At 39.9% G+C, this 21661-nt stretch overlaps 1 protein-coding gene across 2 annotated transcripts; it reads right to left on the bottom strand.

Annotated features, from left to right (window-relative positions):
* Positions 1-1094: 1094 nt before the first annotated feature.
* LOC115219436 (zinc finger protein 85) lies at positions 1095-9121 on the bottom strand. 2 transcript variants are annotated; one of them, XR_005002024.1, is made up of 3 exons: positions 8759-9121; positions 8196-8538; positions 1095-1807 (listed from the first exon to the last, which is right to left on the bottom strand). XR_005002024.1 is itself a non-coding variant. In XM_029789600.2 (3 exons), the coding sequence occupies exons 2-3, from the start codon at positions 1775-1777 to the stop codon at positions 1115-1117; spliced, it is 633 nt and encodes a 210-aa protein (XP_029645460.2). In that variant the 5' UTR covers positions 1778-1807; positions 8196-8669; the 3' UTR covers positions 1101-1114. The 2 variants fall into 2 exon arrangements, 1 of the variants encoding a protein (XP_029645460.2); XM_029789600.2 differs by lacking the exon at positions 8759-9121 and having other exon boundaries at positions 1101-1146; positions 1177-1807; positions 8196-8669.
* Positions 9122-21661: the final 12540 nt, after the last annotated feature.

Here is a 21661-nt window from a genome sequence, read left to right as displayed (position 1 = left end):
CGTCAAAATAAGGAACATCGAGGCCATACAGGCTACACTCTCCACCCCAGCCTTCAGACACACGCACACAATGTCCCCTATCAAAAATCCCCTACAACCCATCTTCTTCCACCTGCTGCGTGTCCCTCAACTCTCCCTCATGTGCCTATTTGCACACACCCTCCATGCCCTCACATATCTACTATAGACACCACCCACCACTACAATTTCTCCCACCAACACATCCTGGTCACCTCTTCCCTATCTCCCTTCACACTCTTATGGAACATACTCCTGTGTTCCTTCTCTGCCACATACACTCACCCCCACTCTACCTCGTAGGTATGTCCCAAGACATTTCTTCCACCACATATTTCTCTCTCTCTTTCCTACAAGGGTAACCAAGTATCACCCCTAGAGTAAGACACCTCTTTTATACTTTAATCTTTCAACCAGCACAAAGTTGCCTCAAGACCAGCCCCTCTCCTAATCAAGAGATCTTTGTCTTGCAAGTCACTTGGTCACCCTGTTGGTGCTGGTGCTACATAAAAAAGCACCCAGTCCACACTCTCTAAATTGACCAGCATTAAAAAGCATATTCAAGCATGGGAACCATGCCAAAGAAGACATCGGAACCTGGTGCAGTCCTCTGGCTTGCCAGCTCCTGTCGAATCATTCAACCCATGGAAAACATGTTAAGTGGAGAGGATGAACATTTTGCAGTGAAGAGAAATAAATCAATTCTGATGAACAAAGGCAAGGGAGACAACCGGGGAATCTAAATTAATAAAGTTTAGATTAAAAACAGAATGAACGTAGTCTTTAGTATTATGATGGTTTGTGTTGGTTTTGTTATATCCATCAGGAAGTGGGAGCCTGTAATCCTTTACGGTTAATATACCACCTCACATTATTCCAGCCTTACACAGATTTTGTTGTAATCTTAAAAAATAAAAACTATATCACAGAAATTGTTCCATGTAAACTTGATTTCAGAACAGGATGTTGTTGCGAAAGGCAACCAGAATGTGGTTTTAGTCCAGAGTTGGGCCTAAAGAATGTCGTTATGATTTCAAATCTTTATAAAAATGAACAAGATACTCTAAGATCACAAATTTCTGTAAAATACACCAATTTATTCCACTTTATAAACGTTTTGGGTTTTCTAAATGCCAAAACTGGCAACTGACTAGCTTTGTTGTGACTGAGATGATTTCGGAACTTTGATGACGAGGTGATGGGCTTTCGTGTGTTTCACCAACTGACTGTTATCGGGGAACAACATGCCACACGGCTTGCAGCTAAATGGATTATCTATCCTATGAGAATCCAAATGGGAACGAAGTGTTTCTTTCCGATTGAACTTCGTTTTACAGACATTACATTCGTAAAACTGTTGACGTAGGTGAATGCTCCTATAATGACGCGTCAAAGCTCCAGCTTGATGGAACTTAAAACCACAGTCAGGGCACTCGTGGCTGGCCTCCCTCGTATGTACAGCCATATGAAGCTTCATATTCGACTCCACCTTGAAGGCTCTCTTACAAATCTCACAAGCATATGGACGGGCAGACGAATGGGTCGCTTCGTGCTTTTTCAGGTGATGCGTTTGATAGAAACGTTTTGCACAATGACTACACTTCAACTTTCGAAGGAACAAGTGCGCCGGTTTATGGGTCCTCGCATGGGCCCTAGATGAAAACACCTTCTCACACACATCACAATAAAAACCATTTTCGATTATTTTCTTCTTAACTGTTACTGGTTCCTCATTTCCAGTTGCTGTGGAGGCCTGCATCCCTATTTGAAAATTTCTCTTCTGCTGCAGCTGAAAGCCAACGGAAATATTTCATTAAACAAGAGAACAGCAATGGTGGTCAACCGGCAGAAATTAGAGAATGTCAAACAAAATGCTTTGTGGTCTTTATTTTATGTTCTGAGTTCAAACCCCACTAACATCAACTTCACTTTCATCGTTTGAGGGTCAACTGGGGTCCATATAAAAATCTGGTGGGTTAACCCTCAAAAAATAGTAAATTGGGGTCCCACTGTAATATTTTAAGAGCTGATGAAAAAAAAGTTTGCTTTCATAGAAAATATCCTAAGTTCTCAGAGAAAGAAAATAAATTTTCAAAGTACAAATAAAACAGACATAGGAGCGGCTGTGTGGTAAGTAGCTTGCTTACCAACCACATGGTTCCAGGTTCAGTCCCACTGCATGGCATCTTGGGCAAGTGTCTTCTACTATAGCCTCGGGCTGACCAAAGCCTTGTGGGTGGATTTGGTAGACGGAAACTGAAAGAAGCCCGTCGTGTATATGTATATATATATATATATATATGCACGTGTGTGTATATGCTTGTGTGTCTGTGTTTGCCCTCCAACATCGCTTGACAACTGATGCTGGTATGTCTACGTCCCCGTAACTTAGCGGTTCGGCAAAAGAGACCGATAGAATAAGTACTAGGCTTACAAAGGATAAGTCCTGCTGTCGATTTGATCGACTAAAGGCGGTGCTCCAGCATGGCCGCAGTCAAATGACTGAAACAAGTAAAAGATTAACAAGAGTAAAGAGTCAACAAAAGCAGCTTCAAAAATTCTTCCATGAATTATGAGAAATCAAAAACAACAACAACAACCAGAATCAGTGACGATGAAGTGAAAATAAACGTATATATGGTTACACACACACACACACACACACAAGAATATGGCTTCAAATTATTTTCGTGATGCGAATGCAGACAGCTGAATAAAGAAGTGCCAGTCACTGAGAGTAGATGGTTCCTGTGGAAGAGGGAGACCCAGGAAGATATAGGATGAAGTGATGAGAACCAATCTCAGGATGTTGGGGTTCACAGAGGAAATGACAATGGACCATGATGTCTGCTGATATGAGGTTCTAGAGAAGACCCACCCACATCAGTGAAACTGAGTGCTAGAAGTGTTGTGTGTTCCACCCACCCTCCCCCAACAAACTGCCCCTCTTACTCACATTTCCACTTCATACATTATGATCATCTTCCTCACTACCCTGTTCATTGTATCATTGCTTTCCCCACCCTGTCTATATACCCAGATTCTCACCAGTCACAGCATTCTCCACCCCCTACTTGCACTTTCTCGGCAATACCCTGCCACATACCTTGCAGCTATACCCAGGCACTTTGCAGCCATCTCTCCCCTGCTCTCTCTCTTACTCTCCCTTGCACTTCCCTCTGGCTGGGTAGCCATGTATCTCCTTTACAGCAGCATACCTGTTTCTGCCCTCCCCCTCTCTCTCTGGCCGGGTAACCCTGTACTTCCCCTACAGCAAGTCACCTGTTCCTGTTTCCCTGCCACACTCTAACCTTTCAACATCTGACACAAGATCACCTCCTCCAATGCCCCCTCCCCTCTCAAAAAATCCTTGTCTTGCAAAGTTACTTGGTGACCCTGACCAGTGCTGATGCCACTATGAAACGCACCCAGTCCACACTGTGAAGTGGTTGGCATCTGGAAGGGCAGCCAGCTGTAAGAACCATGCCAAAACTGGACCTCACCTGTGCTGGTGCTGCATAAAGAGCACTCAGTCCACTCTATGGAGTGGTTGGCATCTGGAAGGGCACCCAGTCGTAAAAACAGTGCCAAAACAGACACAAAAGTCTGAGGTAGCCTTCTGCTTAGTTGGCTCCTGTCAAAGCATCCAACCCATGCCAGCATGGAAGGAGGGCATTAAATTATGATGATGATGATGACTTTGGCTAGCATTGAGGGTGAGTAGGGGTCAAATAGGAACCAAAAGAGTCCATTGGTAAATAAAGGTTGACAACAACTCGACTAACCCTTGTCTTCCAAATTACTGGAATTCTATCAAGATCCAAACCAATTCCAAGAGTTTTTCAAGATGTAAACAAATCCTGGAACCAGGAACATAAATCAACGCTGGTTGTTGTTTCGTCAAATGTGACACTTGATTTAACAGGCCAACCATGGCTATCCTGTCTGCTTAATCAACATAATCCACGAGCCTTCTTTACTAAGACAATAGAGACTCAACGAAGATATACATACAAATACACTCTACTATCAGGAGCATTCATCGCCACCCAGCCTCGCCTGGCCCCCGTGCCAGTAGCACGTAAAAGCACCATCCGTTCGTGGCCGTTTGCCAGCTCTGTCTGGCACCTGTGCAGGTGGCACGTAAAAAGCACCCACTACACTCACGGAGTGGTTGGCGTTAGGAAGGGCATCCAGCCGTAGAAACACTACCAAATCTGACTGGGCCTGATGAAGCCTTCCGGCTTCACAGACCCCAGTTAAACCGTCCAACCCATGCTAGCATGGAAAACGGACGCTAAATGATGATGAACTTACTGGAAGCAGTAGACTTTCCAAATCAAAATTCACTAAAATTTATTTAGTAAATTTGAGGACTGACTCTTTTACTCTTTTACTTGCTTCAGTCATTTGACTGCGGCCAAGCTGGAGCACCGCCTTTAGTCGAGCAAATCGACCCCGGGACTTATTCTTTGTAAGCCCAGTACTTATTCTATCGGCCTCTTTTGCCGAACTGGTAGGTGACGGGGATGTAAACACACTAGCATCGGTTGTCAAGCAATGCTAGGCGGACAAACACAGACACACACACATATATATATACATAAATATATACGACAGGCTTCTTTCAGTTTCCGTCTACCAAATCCCCTCACAAGGCATTGGTCGGCCCGGGGCTATAACAGAAGACACTTGCCAAGATGCCACGCAGTGGGACTGAACCCGGAACCATGTGGTTGGTTAGCAAGCTACTTACCACACAGCCACTCCTGACTGTATAATCAACTGTTTTCATTGAGGGAAATTTATAAAACGTTTCACCAAAAACGAAATGTATTAGAATGACAGAAGTTACGTTCTTTGACGCTATTTACTTTGAAGTAAATTATGAAAACAAATTTTAAAAACTGATACAGAAACACAAATTTAAGTTTGTGTATATTCGCTACTACAACAATATGATAATAAGTATAGATTCTAAGGTGTTCATTTGGTTTAATATCAATGAAGGTGAGGAGGAGACCCCCTTCGGTCATGAATGACCATGGGATTGCACCTGGAAAGTTACCCTCCCAGGCACAAGTCTCGCTTCTCCACACCACCGATGTTATCCAAGGGAAAGGCAAAGGCCATGATACAGCTTGGCACCAGTGATGTCGCTGAGTGAACTGGAGCAATGTGAAATAAAGTGTCTTGCTCAAGAACACAACACGCAGCTCGATCCGGGAATCGAACTCACAACCTAACGATCGTGAGCTCGACGCTCTAACCACTGAGCCATGCGCCTTCACAGAATATCTTGTTCTGAAGATATAGAATTCATTTATACATGTGTGCTAAGGGCACTGTCATGCTTTTAGTTGTCAGAAGTGAAAGTAGTCAACTTCGTGTATTTCCGTCAGGTTTATACCTTCGTTAATTTACGCCGTTTATTTACGTACCACCACGCTGTTAGGTTTATAAAACAATTGAAGTTCAGTTTAAAGTTTATAAATAAATACATTTCATTCCATGTTCTGTTTAAACTTTATAAATAAATATATTCTTGCATTATTCATTATTGTTTTTAAAAAAGAAATCACACCAAATCTGCACAAATGACCACCACCAGCGCGATCACATACACCAATCATACACACGTGTGTGTGTGTGTATATGTGGCTATATGTCTGACTAATGTGTGTGTGTCTGTATTGTATGTGTGTGTAAGTAGTTATATGCTTATATTATCCATTATAGTAATATTTGTCTGTTGAAATCCGTTTTAAGGCGGTCAATAGTTTAATTAAAGATGTGTCTATACATGTATATATATATATATATATTATAATATATATATATGTATATATATATATATATATATTATAATATATATATATATATTATATATATATACATGTGTATACATATATTATATATATACATGTGTATACATATATATATATACATGTGTATACATATATATATATATACATGTGTATACATATATATATATATAATATATACATGTGTATACATATATATATATATTATACATGTGTATACATATATATTATATATACATGTGTATACATATATATATTATATATACATGTGTATACATATATATATATATACATGTGTATACATATATATATATATTATATATACATGTGTATACAATATATTATATATACATGTGTATACATATATATATATATTACATGTGTATACATATATATATATATATACATGTGTATACATATATATATATATATACATGTGTATACATATATATATATATATACATGTGTATACATATATATATATATATACATGTGTATACATATATATATATATATACATGTGTATACATATATATATATATAATATACATGTGTATACATATATATATATATTATACATGTGTATACATATATATATAATATATACATGTGTATACATATATAATATATATATATATATATATATATATATACATACATGTGTATACATTACACATGAAATGTATTTATTTATAAACTTTAAACTGAACTTCAATTGTTTTATAAACGTGCTAAGTAAATTCTTGGTTGATAATTTACTTCCCAGCGGAGGCCGAGTGTTTCCCGGGGGTCAGGTGTTTCTCACCCGACCTCTGCCTACTCCCCTAAAAGTTGATGCAACGACAAAGAAAACCCCACACCGTCATCACCTTAATTTTTCTTCTTTAACATTCATCCACCGCCCTTTAATCATCAGTTTCTGGACCCCAGTATCAATCAGATTAAAGATGATTAATGAATAATGGCTCACATCTTCGTGTGTAATTATACTTTACAAGGTCTCAAATCAAACAAACACTTCACCCATCAGAGTTCAAGTCCCAGATGGGAACCACTGTCCCATAAAAGATCTAAATGTTTCACAGCGACAACATTATGACTTCGTTTCGGTAACATTTTACTTGTAACGTTGGAACGAAATTTCTAAAACTCGGAACGTAACTTCTGTAATTCTAATACATTTCGTTTTTGTTTTTTGGTGACACCTTTTATAAATTTCCATCAATCCCAATGAAAACAGTTGATTATATACAGTCAGTCCCCAAATTTACTAAATAAACAGCTATAAAAAACACCTATATTATCATAACAATAAATTAAGACATAGCAATAAGAGCAAATAACACCAAAAAGGTCAACCAATTTCGACTTCGCTTACCTTTATGAATTGTTTTTAATTTTGTGATTCGAGAGAAAAGTTGAGCACCACCACACCACGTTCGATATTACTCGAGAAATAGCTCTACATTACGACAGCAAAACTAAGTAAGACTCCTGCAAGGGTCAGAGCACACCATTTCACTGTGATGGCTATTCAGAAATAATTGATAGATCTAATTAAAATCATTGGGGGATCTAATTAAAATCATTTAAAACTACTCACCATGAAACTAGCGAAGGATATCGAAAACACTAGCTCAGACAGATTAGGGGACAGAAAGATAACAATTTTAATTTTTTAGGAAGTAATACACACACGCAAAAATAACTGTTTCTATAAATGTAAAGGAACACGTGTTGTAAATATCAGCTGTTTAAGCAAGCGAGTCCTGATGGAGCAGATCTACAATCAAAAGCGGTCCAGTCTTGACCACCCTGTCATTTCAGAAATATGCCGAGGACTACATTATCTTTAAAGTGGTAAGTTTGATGTGAAGTGGATTTAGCTGCTATTTTGAGTAGACTGGGTGACCAGGGGACAGACCCTCGTCGGGGAAGAATTTAACCAGCTAAACTACAACTATGCTGTATTCAGCATAGAAGTATTCGGATCCTTCGAAGTAGCCAATGGTTTCTATAACCAAGGTGGGTGCTCTGAGAGCATTGTATCCAGGGTATGAACAGGGTGGAATAAGTTCAGGAATCTACTACCTCGATCAGAGCTGGCCTTAGGAAGTGCGGGGCCCCAATATTGCTGTATTCATTTCACTTGTTAATAAATTTAGTAAATTTAGAAGAGACAGGTTTTAATAAAAGCAAGCTGAGGATATTTTCAAGCCAAAAATATTTCGTAGTTGTACGGCAATAAAACTGGAAATGAATGGGAATAAATAAACAGAAATAAATTGGAAATTAAAGCACAGAAATATCGTAAACAAGTGTGTATAATGAACCAGGAAAGGATGGTCTTACCTTCAATTAAAAACAAAGCAATTCAATGGCTTTGAATTTATAATAAAAATGTAAAACGGAACAGCAAAGGTTGGAACCGAAGTCGACAAATGAGGAAATATTTGTTTTGAGGAAGAAAAAACAGTTTTGAGGCGCGTAGATGAAATATATGGAAGACGCTAAGCGATTAAATGTACTCTCGATTACGGAAGACACAAAGCGAAGTAACTGATAAACAAACAAAATATTAGACGGTATTAAAAGCAGTGGATGATTTGTTGAATCGTTGGAGAATGGACAAAATGTTTTGAAGCATTGTTCTGAGTTTCCGTCGAAGAATTGGGGAATAAAATAACAGTCAATACTATGACAAACAGTTCAGCAGCCGTTCAAGAATTTGGACCTGGAGACCTCCATTTCCAGTGACTTCACGGGCCACCTCCTAGTGGTGTCGGGCGTCAAAGAAGAGCCCTCGACAACAAGACGACCGAAGTTTTTTTTCCTTCCAAGGTCTGGGGTCTCCAGCCCCTAAGTCCTAGACCATCACCTAATCACCCTTACCCGGCTTGTTGCTTAACAACAACAACAACAGCAGCAGTCCTACATACGTACAGAAACATATCTTCTTAGAATACAATAAGAATTAATATAATTAAATAACAGAATTTATTGAGTGTGGAAGTCTGCTTTCACTCATGTGTCTTGATAAACATCATCATCGTCGTTTAACGTCCGTTTTCCATGCTGGCATGGATGGGTTGGATGATTCGAAAGGAGCTGGCAAACCAGAGGACTGCCCCATTGTTTGTTTTGGCCTAGTTTCTACCGTTGGATGACCTCGTTAACACCAGCCCCCTTACAGAGTGAACTGTCACTATGCCATAAATAGGTTTCTCTTTCTTTCTTCTACAACAATGGTTCTCAACTAGAGTTCATAAAAGATTTGTGGGGGAGGGGTCAAACTATAACATTATGCTGTTTGGAAAAAATAAATGTCAAGTCAACTGAACAAGATGTTGTTGATCTTTGTTCAAGTAAGTCGATATTCTCAACTCCTATTTACTTCAACTGAAATACATTTAATGATATTGTAATCTGTTAGATATAATACACTGAACCTCAGCAGACAATGTGTGTGTGTGTGTATGTTACATAAAAAGTATCTGTACTGGTGCTATGTTAAAAGCACCGAGTACACTCTTTGGAGTGGTTAGCATTGGAAGGGCATCCAGCTGTAGAAACCAACCCAAAACAATGGAGCCTGGCACAGTCTTCTAAATTGCCAGCTCCTGTCAAATCGTCCAACCCATGCTAACATGGAAAATACTCATTAAATGGTGATAAAGATGTGTGTACATGTGGACCAGTGCCAGTGGCACATAAGAGAACCATCCAAATGTGGCCGTTGCTAGCGCCACCCCGACTGGCCTCCGTGTCGGTGGCACGTAAAAAGAACCATCCGATTGTGGCTGTTGCCAGCCTTGTCTGGCCCCCGTGCCGGTGGCATGTAAAAATCACCATCTGATCGTGGCCGTTTGCCAGACTCCCCTGGCACCTGTGCCGGTGGCACGTAAAAAGCACCCACTACACTCATGGAGTGGTTGGCGTTAGGAAGGGCATCCAGCTGTAGAAACACTGCCAGATCAGACTGGGCCTGGCGCAGCCTTCTGGCTTCCCAGACTCCGGTTGAACCGTCCAACCCATGCTAGCATGGAAAACGGACATTAAACGATGATGAGACAACTCAGTTACGCACACACACAATATATATATATATTTAATACTTATATATCAAAATTATAAGACAAGACTGCTACCATCGGGGAAATGGCTGTGCTTAATATGCAGAAAAGGAATAGGTGTGAATTCCATACAGGATACCCAGGGTAAGCAAGAGGTGTAGTGAGATCACAGGTGGACTAACAGCAAAGCTAACACCTTCACAGGTGGCAGGTGTACTAGAATATTCCTTTGGAATAGAACCTATCAACAATCCAGAAGGATCCTTAGAAGTAGCCAATGATTTCTATAACCAAGGTGGGTGCTCTGAGAGCATTGTATCCAGGGTATGAACAGGGTGGAATAAGTTCAGGAATCTACTACCTCAATCAGTGCGGGGCCCCAATTGGGAACAACTTTGGCAGGCCCCGGGTTCCCAGTCAACATGCACCAAGGGCTATAGAATTGTAAAAATATAAAAATCCAGCTGTTGAAACTATGCTACCATGCGATGCCACATCAAAGCACTCAGTCCATGGTATAAAGTCCGTGGCGTTAGGAAGGGCCACAAGAAAAAACATGCCAAACCAGACGTAGCCCCTGGCTCGTTGGCCTGTCAGACAATCCAACCCATGCCAGCATGGAAAACGGACGTTAAATGATGATTATAATATGCATATATATACTGTGTGACATAGGTGCAGGAGTGGCTGTGTGGTAAGTAGCTTGCTTACCAACCACATGGTTCTAGGTTCAGTCCCACTGTGTGGCATCTTGAGCAAGTGTCTTCTGCTATAGCCTCAAGCTGACCAAAGCCTTGTGAGTGTATTTGGTAGACGGAAACTGAAAGAAGCCCATCATATATATGTATATATATATATATATATATATACTCTTTTATTTGTTTCAATCATTTGACTGTGGCCATGCTGGAGCACTGCTTTTAGTCAAAGAAATTGACCCCAGTTCTTATTCTTTGTAAGCCTAGTATTTATCCTATTGGTCTCCTTTGCTAAACCGTTAAGTTACAGAGACATAAAGACACCAACATCAGTGGGGGGACAAACACAGACACACATATATATACGACGGGCTTCTTTCAGTTTCCATCTACCAAATATACTCATGGCTTTGGTCGGCCCAAGAATATAGTAGAAGACACTTGCCCAAGGTGCCATGCAGTGGGACTGAACCCGGAACCATCTGGTTGGTAAACAAGCTACTTACCACACACACACACACACATGAAATACACTTTATTGAAATAATAAAGTTTCCACAAAATTAAACATATACAAACACATAAATATAAATACTAAGAACAATCTTACTTAGAAATGGATGCGTGCGTTCCGTCATATAACAAATTAATAAATAAATATAACATATGCATATATACATACATATATGTATGTACCTATCTCTACATGTATATATATACATGCATATATGGGTACAGGACACCAAAAAAACGTTGAACACAATGAGAAACGAAAACATAAACACAAAACCAAGGAAATGGACATTTTTCTTAAACAACGAAAAAATAGAGTACAGGACATACAAAATAAGGAAAATTCCCCTTTGTTTCATCTACTCCACGTTTCGAAGGTCAAGGCGATATATACATACATACTGCGGACAAGGCTGCATGGCATTTGATTATAAAAATAAAAAGATAAACAAAACATCACCAACGAATGAAGAATAAACACAGAGAGATAAGTTCTGTACTTAACGTGTATTTTTTATTTATTATATATAAAATAAACTTTAATGAAATAAAAGTTTCCCCAAAATTAAACATATTTATAGAAACTGACACACACGAACATACGCACACATACATACTCTCACAGACACACAAATATTTTACCCAAACATCCCCATAAATACTCCCAAACAAACATAACACATTGACCCTTACACTAAAAATTCAATAAATTTCTTCAAACTCAGCGGCTGACCCCAGCAGTTTTGGATGAATGGGTTTATCTTTTGATATCTGGTGTCACTAAAGTCTAGAAAATATGTTTTTTTCTCTTTTTTTTAAAAGACTTCAGGGAGACTACCTTTATGAAATGTCGCAGTATCGAATGTGGACCTCTTGAGCGCAGGGCCCGATTGGAAGGAATCGGCTTAAGGTCAGCCTCGACCTTAGTTGCCAACAGCGACTCTCCTTTAGAGTGAAGGGCAGATTGTATGACGCTGGTGTGTGCTAAGTGCAATGCTGCACAATCATAAGACACGGACCTTGAATGCAGGGAAATTGTGAAGACTAGAAACAAAGCAAGGATGCTGTACCTGAAGGATGATGCTAGTGTGCCTGGAGGAGGGAATACAAGAGTGAAACTGGGAACCAGAAGTTATGTAGAAGAGAGGAATGTACTGATTGATAGCCATGGGATGCACATAGATGACATCATCAATCATCATTGTTTAACCTCCGCTTTCCATGCTAGCATGGGTTGGACAATTTGACTGAGGACTGGTGAACCAGATGGCTGCAATCTTGATCTGGTAGAGTTTCTACAGCTGGATGCCCTTCCTAATGCCAACCACTCCGAGAGTGTAATGGGTCCTTTTTACATGCCACTGGCACGAGGGCCAGTCAGGTGGTACTGGCAACACCCACGCTCAAATGTTGTTTACGTGCCACCTGCACAGGAGCCAGTCCAGTGGCACTGGCAACGACCTAGCTCAAATGTTTTTTCATGTGTGCCATTAAGATGACCCTGGTTAACGACAGTTGTATTAAAAAGTGTTGGCTGCTCCAAACAAATAGGACTTGTGGAAGACATGGGACATAGTAGTGAAAACTGGTCTCAAAATACTGAGTTTCACAGATGAAATGACAAGGGAGCACAAGAGACATGCAGGGCAGGAGAAAACCTTACATCAAACAAGTCTGACAGAGAGAACACCGAAACAAGTTGACAGCCAAGATGCTCTTATCCACTCCTCAGTTTTACTATCGTTCTTCCATTGACCCTCTCGTTAGCTTCTCCAGTTCATTGTCACCTCTGCTATGGGATAACACTGGATCAACCCTACCCCTGATCAACTGACCCCACAATCCTTATCCTGTCTCCTGAGCCCTCAAATTGCTCTTTCACTTGTTTTCTTCCCTCAGCACCAACACTGAGAATTCTATGCAAAGTGGTTCATGTTAGGAAACCTGGTCAAAACAAACATTTGAGCAAGACGTGGCCCTCCAACACATCAAGTCTTGTTGAACCATCCAGTATGGAAGACATAAAATGATTAGGATATAAAAAGATTGCATTTTCTGTAATTTGTTTCATTAAATAATAACAAAACCTCCAGCCCACCCTAAAAATACCCTGGTCAATATTATAGAATTGGCCAAGGGGCAGCCTCTAGGGCTTTCAACAATGAATGGCTCAATGGTGAAGCATATTTTCAGACAAACCAGTGGTTCTCAATCATTATTTACCTCTTTCATTCCTATTTTACTCCAATGGACTTCCATGGCCATTTCCTGTATATAAAAAATCTTACTATATTATTAGGAACTGCATAAAAAGGGTGTTAAAATGTTTTGTGTACTGTAAAAGCATGACCAATTTCTTGCAGATCTTCTGTGGACCCCAGTTGAGAATCATTGATATAGATTGCGACATAGAACATCAAGACAACAGCAGGACACAAACGAATGACAGATAGCCACACGAGTTCCATTCACATAGTTTTCTCTGCAATGCTGTTCCAGGCATTTTTAATTATTTCAACAGCATCCAAAACATTGAATGATCCCTAAACTTCTTTTAACCCTTTCATTACCAACCTGGCTGAAACCAGCTCTGGCTTTGAGTACAAATGTCTTGTTTTCACAAATTTTGAATTAAAATCTTCCACCAAACCTTAGTCACAATTTACATTCCTAACACTAGCTGAATGATAACCAAGTTATTTTACTAAATTCTTTGTTATATTTAAAAGTAATTGAAAGAAACACAGAACATCTCAGCAGAAATATGGTAACGAAAGGGTTAAAGATGAACCTCCTTTCCTTATCAATGGTGTTTATTAAGTGATCAGATGTGTGCCAAATATAATACGCCTTAAATATTGCAATACCTTGATCCACTGGTTGTAAAAGTGACATATTTGGTGGCATAAAAATAGATCTAATATTTGGATGGTTCCGCTGCACAGATTGTGGATGGCAAAGAGCATCATCAACAACCAGAAATGCAGGGAATGGAATATTTTTGTCTTTACAATATTTTAACTTCCAATACAAAATTATGTGAAAACCAGTCTTGAAACAGTGAAGTAATCCAAGTATCTTTATTTTCTTCTTCTCTAAATGACCAGAAAGGTAGCTCTTATGGAGCCCTTTAAGGGCCCCTGCAATGCTTTTAACATAGTCCCCTACTGCATTACCTCCAAGCAGCAGTAACAGTCATTATCTATTTTAAAACCTTGCTTTGCAGATTTTCTTTTGCAATGGAAGTATTTTTTTTTTGGTATGTGTTTCCAAAACTGACTTGTTTCATCTACATTGAAAAATTTCAGGGAATATAACCATATTTTCTCGTTTCTTTGGGAAGAACTCTATTGATTCAATATCAAAATTTGCAATTTCTCTTTGCATTTTTACATGATGCCAACCAACTGGTTTTGTTTTTTTCTTATCAATGAAACCAGCCATTGCTTACAAGAAGTTTCTTTACATTGACCTCCTTTCATATGTTTAAGTGTCTTGAAAACAGACAAGGCCTTAACACAAATAACAGACTCTGTTCTCGGCATATTTAATTGTTACTGATAAAAGCTCTTCTGTGTGACCAATGAGGCTGACCACCTCTTTCTTACACACCCTCATCATTTCTAATGAATATGTCCTTCTAATTTCATTCAAATATTTTTCTTTATCCATTAAAATCCTAAAAGAAATTTTAAGGCTAATTCTTTAACACTTCCTCCGGTTTTGTGTTCATTTAAGATTTCATACTTCATGGCTCAAGTTATTGTTTTCCGTTTTGCTAGATTATCAAGAGCATTCAATGCCACCATACAATCCTTTCGTTTGAACAAACGAGAAGCAGCAGGGTTTCCAAATTAAAATTCACTAAAATTGCTGGCCATAATCTTGGACATCAATGGAAAATTCACTCAGGAGTAAATTATGAAAACAAACTTAAAAACCAAAATGGAAACATGAAATGAATTTTTGTATATTCACTCTCTTTTACTTGTTTCAGTCATTTGACTGCGGCCATGCTGGAGCACCGCCTTTAGTCGAACAAATTGACCCCGGGACTTATTCTTTGTAAGCCCAGTACTTATTCTATCGGTCTGTTTTGCCGAACCGTTAAGTAACGGGGACGTAAACACACCAGGATTGGTTGTCAAGCAATGCTAGGGGGACAAACACAGACACACACACTTATATATATATACATATATACGACAGGCTTCTTTCAGTTTCCGTCTACCAAATCCACTCACAAGGCATTGGTTGGCCCGAGGCTATAGTAGAAGACACTTGCCCAAGATGCCACGCAGTGGGACTGAACCCGGAACCATGTGGTTGGTTAGCAAGCTACTTACCACACAGCCACTCCTGCTGAATATAATAAAATGGTCAGCTGAATATAATAAAAGGGTTAGCTGAAAAGTTCATAGGCTGACCAACACACTCTCATGGAATGTGACCAAATGAGGTTTATTTTTCAACATAGTCCCCCTCACGGTCCACACACTTCTTCCATCGGTGTTGAAGTGCTTGGATCCCATTGGTGAAGAAACTTTCATCCCGTTGGTTAAAAAAGTCATCAACTGCACACATGACATCATCATCACTGCGATGCTGCTTCCCAGCCAAGTGTTTTTTCATGTTGGGGAACAGATAATAGTCAGATGGGGCCAAATCGGGAGAACAAGGAGGGTGATCAACCACTTCAAAGCCACAATCACGCACAACAGCCATTGAAACCAAGGACTTGTGTGCTGGAGCATCGTCCTGATGAAACAAGACCCCTTTTGCCAGTTTCCCTGGGCGTTTGATCTTCAAAGCCCTTTTTAACTGCCTCAGCAAGTTGGCATAGTACTCTCCATTGATGGCATGCCTCTTTTGAAGATAGTCAATAAACACAATGCCTTTTGCATCCCAAAAAACTGAGGCCATCACCTTCCCTGCAGGTGAAATATTCTTGGCCTTCTTTGGTGCAGGTGGAGAGGTAAGTTCCTTTGTCTCAGGTTCAAAATGATGAACCCAGCACTCACCCTGGGTTAGGAAACGTTCAAGGAAATCAGCTGGATCTGCCTCAAACAATGCCAGATTTTCCCGTGAGCTGATCAACCTGGTGTCTTTTTGATCAGATGTCAGAAGACGTGGCACCCACCGAGCAGAAACCTTCAACATGCCAAGTTCCTTATGCAGAATGTTCTCAACTCTCTCACGGGATATCCTAATAGCATTGGCTATTTGATTTATAGTCAACTGCCTGTCATCCATCACCATGTGGTGAACACGATCAATGTTTTCCTCGGTGGTGGCAGTTGCAGGACGTCCAGACCTTGGATCATCTTCAAGATTTTCCCTTCCCTTCCGAAATTCCGCTGCCCACTTTTGCACTGTCGATAAAGCTGGAGCATCATCCCCTAATGTAGCAACCATGTCAGCATGAATGTCCTTGGGGGCTAAACCCTTTTTCTGCAGGTACTTGATAACACCACGATGCCAAATTTTGTCCATTTTACCTGGAAAGAAATAATACCGTTATTAATAAGAAGTGTTGAAATTAAGGCATGCAATGTTTCACAGCTCTAGCATCACTCCTTCAGAGTCAGCCTAGGAACTTTACAACCCATCCTCGCATTTAGTTTAATATCAACGAAAAGTATTCATACTAAATATCTTGTGCTGACTATATAATATTCATTTATACATGACACAACCAGCCCCAGCCCATTCAAATTACCTTGGCTTGCAGGATGGCCTTGCATTGTAGGGTGACCTGCTGCGCTTGAGGAGACCTCAAAATAAAAATAAAAATCAACATCAAAATAAAAGTCAAATGGAAATTGTAGTTGTGATACCCGTGCTGGTGGCATGTAAAAAGCACCATCCAGACGTGGCCAATGCCAGCCTCCTCTGGCCCCTGTGCCGGTGGCATGTAAAAAGCACCCACTACACTCACGGAGTGGTTGACGTTAGGAAGGGCATCCAGCTGTAGAAACACTGCCAGATCAGACTGGAGTCAGCCTCCTGGCTTCCTAGACCCTGGTCGAACCGTCCAACCCATGCTAGCATGGAAAACGGACGTTAAACGATGATGATAATGATGACATGTCATGTGCTAAGTAAATTCCAATTCTTGGTTGATATATTTACTTCCCAACGGAGCTCAGGTATTTTCCACCCAAAATCTGCCTGCTCCCCTAAAAGTTGATGCAACGACAAAGAAAACCCCACACCGTCATCACCTTAATTTTTTTTCTTTTACATTCATCCACTGCCCTTTAATCATCAGTTTCTGGACCCTAGTATCAATCAGATTAAAGATGATTAATGAATAATGGCTCATATCTTCGTGTGTAATTATACTTTACAAGGTCTCTTCACCCATCAAAGTTCGAGTCCCAGATGGGAACCACTGTCCCACAAGAAACCCAAGTGTCCCACTGCAACAATATTGCAACTGTTTCAGCAGCGCTTACTGGGTCGGTTTTGTTGTTTTTTTTTCCTTTTAAATATATATCTATTTTCCTAAAAGTTATGAGGGAAAATCGGATCTTGTGAATTTTCCGAAAGTCCTCTCCCCACTCCATGTTCGTTTGCACATTTTTTCTTTCTTTTCATATTTCGTTTTCTACACACTTTCTTACATCTAGTAGGCTAAGCTTTTTTCTCTTTTCGTTAACGGGTCTTAAACTTTATAGGGACCGAAATATTCTCAAAAGACTTTTTTTTAACCGAAAAGGCTTCTGCTGTGATTTTTTTAAGTGTGTCGAGCTAAACAAATTAGCCAAAACGGTCCGGATGGGAGGGGGAAGTTCTTCATAAAAAGTTTCCCCTCATTAAAGGCCATGGTGAAAAACTCCCTGTAAAAACGGAGAAAATTCAACTAATCCCAAACTGCGCCTCACGTTTCAGAATTATAATTCCCGATAAATGAAAGAGAGGAATACATTAAAGAAAGAAATGAATTTAATAAAAGAAACCAACCCATTTCCTAACACTTTCTTTCCCCCATAAAGTAGTGATGGCTCTTCCGTAAGAGTGTGTGTATGTATATATATATATATATATATATATATATATACATATATATATATATATACACACACCTTCGCACAAAGGTAAAGAATGGTCTCTTTACATAGTGTAAAAGTGTACCGTTCGTGGTTGTTTAACCAGGCGAGTCTTGATGTGGCAGATCTATGATCAAAAGCAATCCAGTCTTGACCACCCTGTCATTTCAGAAGTATGCCGAGGATTACATTATCTTTGGAAGTGATATTTCTTTTCTCAAGAGAGTGAAGTGGATTTAGCTGCTATTTTGAGTAGATTGGGCGACCAGGAATAGACCCTCGTCGATTCGCTATGAATTTAACCAGCTAAACTACAACTATGCTTGGACATTGTTGAATTTCGATCACTTGTTAATAAATTTAGTGAATTTAGAAGAGACAGTTTTTAATAAAAGCAGAGAGAGGAGGAGATTGTCAAAGCAAATATATATTGTAGTTGTACGACAATAAGGTTGGAGACGATTAAATGGGATGAAATAAAGATAGAATGAGAAAACTTGGAAATAAAACAACACAAATGTGTATAAATATGGTAAACAACTGTGTATAATGTACGAATAAAGGATAATATTACCTTCCATTAAAAACAAAGCAATTTAAAGACTGAATTAATGATGTTTTGGAGGAATAAGACGGATGAATGAGAAGCTTAGAGGCGCGTAAATGAAGCATATGGAAGATGCTAAGTGATGAAATGTGTCTTAGACTACGGAAAGCACAAAGCGAAGTAACTGATGACGGTATCGAAAATAATACTAGATGATGGGGGAAACTGTGGCTTTGTTGAATCCTTGGACAATGGGACGAAATATCTTCTAGTATTTTACGTTCGGTCAGTGATTTGGGGAATAAAGTAACTGTCAATTGATAACGGACAGCTCCTCATCATTGTCTTCATTTGAATGTCTGCTTTTCAGGGACAGAAATGGGTTTTATGAGCTAGAGTAAGTTGCTGAAGGCTACCACCACCCCTGCCCTCAGTAGGATGAAAAGTAGGGGAATGCTGTCCCCATTTCCATGCTTTCATGCATCAGATGTGACTTCATTGAGGAAGAATTTTCTTGACCAGATGCCATTTCTGTCACCCAAAACTGCGCAATACTCATCTTTGAATTTACACATAATCACATATTTGTGTAGACAACCCTCCCGCATATCTGTTAGTTTGAAGTCAACAGCTGTGGCCATAACATGTTAACGTCCTCCTTACAATGTCCTTCATGATAGATATCAATTGGATGCTATTTCTAGCAAATCAAACAGCTCACATAGTAGCTCCCTTGTTGGTTCATTCAATGTGTAGTGGTTATTCTACCTTCAATTCTTCTTTGATTAAAGAAATACACAATAGTCTTCCAACTCAACCATGACTATCCAGCAGAATGATATTGGCCAATGGGTCTGCCTCCAACTTCAAGATGGAGTGGGGGTGTTTCTCCTAGATTTCCAGCCATAGAAACTTCACCAAACACGAGATGTGATCTCCCTGACTTGTCTGGGAAAGCCAAATCTCAAAATAAGGACTGACTGGGGCCATGGGTTCATCCTTTGTTCTGGACATGGCTGTATGGTTAAAAAGCTTGCTTTACAACCAAATGGTTCCTGCTTCAGTCTTACTATGGGGCCAAGTGTTTTCTACCCCAGGTTGACCAATGCTTTGTAAGTGAATTTGGTAGATGGAAATTGTGAGGAAGCCTGTAGTGTGTGTCCCTTCATCACCATTTGACAACCAGTATTAGTTCGTTTATGTGCCTCTAAATTAGCAGTTTGGTAAAAGAGACTTTAAAAAAAATAAGTATTGGGGTCAATTTGCTCAAATAAACCCTTAAAGGTAGTGTCTGGTCTTGTTAGTCACTTGGTGACCTCAGGAGTGCCACATAAAAAGCACCCAGTACACTCTGTGAAATGGTTTGTGTTAGGAAGGGCATCCAGCTGTAGAAAGCATGCCTCAACAGACATTGGAGTTTGGTGCAGTCAGCTGGCGTGTTGGGCCCTGTTAAACTATCCAACCCATGACAGCATGGAGTGATGATGATGATGATGTTGGACAAATTTTATATAGGTACAGGAGCAGTGATGATTTGATAATGGTTGAGTTTAGGAGAGAAAGAGATCAAAGATGCTTGGAGTGTGAAGGAGGACAGTGATTGCTGCAGTGAGTGAAGAACAAAATGTAAAGCATTGCTTCTTAAAATGTGGGGTGGGGAATTGTATAGAGTTGGGTACAACAGGGGTGACAGATTGACATTTTTCAATTTTTTTAGGTGTGTGTGAATCACGTAAAAATGAGTTATTTCTTCATTCCATATTATATTTTGAGGAAATATAATACACAACAAAGTTTAAGTGCTTTGCAAGAAAAGTCGGACATAAGAAGCATCAGATGTGGTGGGCAAGAGAGACAATTGCACTGGTATGGACATGTGCTGTGTATAGAAATTCCACACCCTATCAGTGGAAGAAGTAGACCCAGGAAGACATGGGATGAGGTGGTGAAGTACGACCTTCGAACGTTGGGCCCCACAGAGGCAATGACAAGCAACTGAAACCTTTGGAGATATGCTGTGATTGAGAAGACTCGGCAAGTCAAATGAGATCGTAGCCATGGCCGATGCCAGTGTTGTACAACAGGCCTGATTAAAAGCACCCTTCAATCGTCGGGCAATATGCTTATGCTGTGCTTGAGAAGACCTGTTGAGTCAAGCAAAATCATAGTTGAGGCCAATGCCAGTGCCACCTGACTGGCCCCTGTGCTGGTGGCACGTAAAAAGCACCATTCAAGCATGGTCAATGATAGTGCCATGTGACTGACTCCCATGCTGGTGGCACGTAAAAGGCACCCACTATACTCACGGAGTGGTTGGTGTTAGGAAGGGCATCCAGCCGTAGAAACATTGCCAGATCGGATTGGAACCTGGTGCAGCCTCCTGGCTTGCCAGTCCTCAGTCCAATCCATGCCAGCATGGAAAGTGGATGCTAAACAATGATGGTGAAATGATTTATGCACAAGCAGTCATTTCAAAGTGATCCTTCTTTTCTGATGCATTGAACTTTGTTATAAAGTGTTAGCAAATAAAAAGTGGGGGGGGAAGCAATAGTTAAAAAAAGTTTGAGAAACACTGGTGTAATCTAATGGTGCTGGTGTTGCCTTGTGTCACAATATCTAAAAAAAACCATCAGAAAATGTTTGTTCAGCCGATTCTCCCTCAACTTACTCCTTTCTGACTTTGGAAGGAAGTGGGGACAATGAATGCTAACAGAGATACCGAATTGTTGACTGAAACACAGGGTGGTCATGGCTGGAACGCCTATAACCAAATGTCAGCTGAACCCTAACTGACCTGTGGATTAAACACTAATACCATTTAGGACATCAAATACATTGACGAACTATACAGAATATAAAAACTTTGTAAGGAGACAGGGTTTTTTTTTAACCACAGCAGATTCAAAAGCTAATGTTCTATCAAAAGAGAAACATT

This window comes from Octopus sinensis, linkage group LG14 (assembly GCF_006345805.1).
Source record: "Octopus sinensis linkage group LG14, ASM634580v1, whole genome shotgun sequence".
Lineage (NCBI taxonomy): Eukaryota > Metazoa > Mollusca > Cephalopoda > Octopoda > Octopodidae > Octopus > Octopus sinensis.
Note: the sequence above shows the minus strand (reverse complement) of the source record. Positions and strands in the feature narration are given on the sequence as shown.

Bases quoted from the DNA above. Each gene is read 5' to 3' on its own strand.
- LOC115219436 (XM_029789600.2), bottom strand. From the start codon at position 1,777: ATGCAGGCCTCCACAGCAACTGGAAATGAGGAACCAGTAACAGTTAAG. The intron at 1,147-1,176 runs AAAGCTAGTCAG...GTTTTGGCATTT, and splicing joins GAAATCATCTCAGTCACAAC to AGAAAACCCAAAACGTTTAT.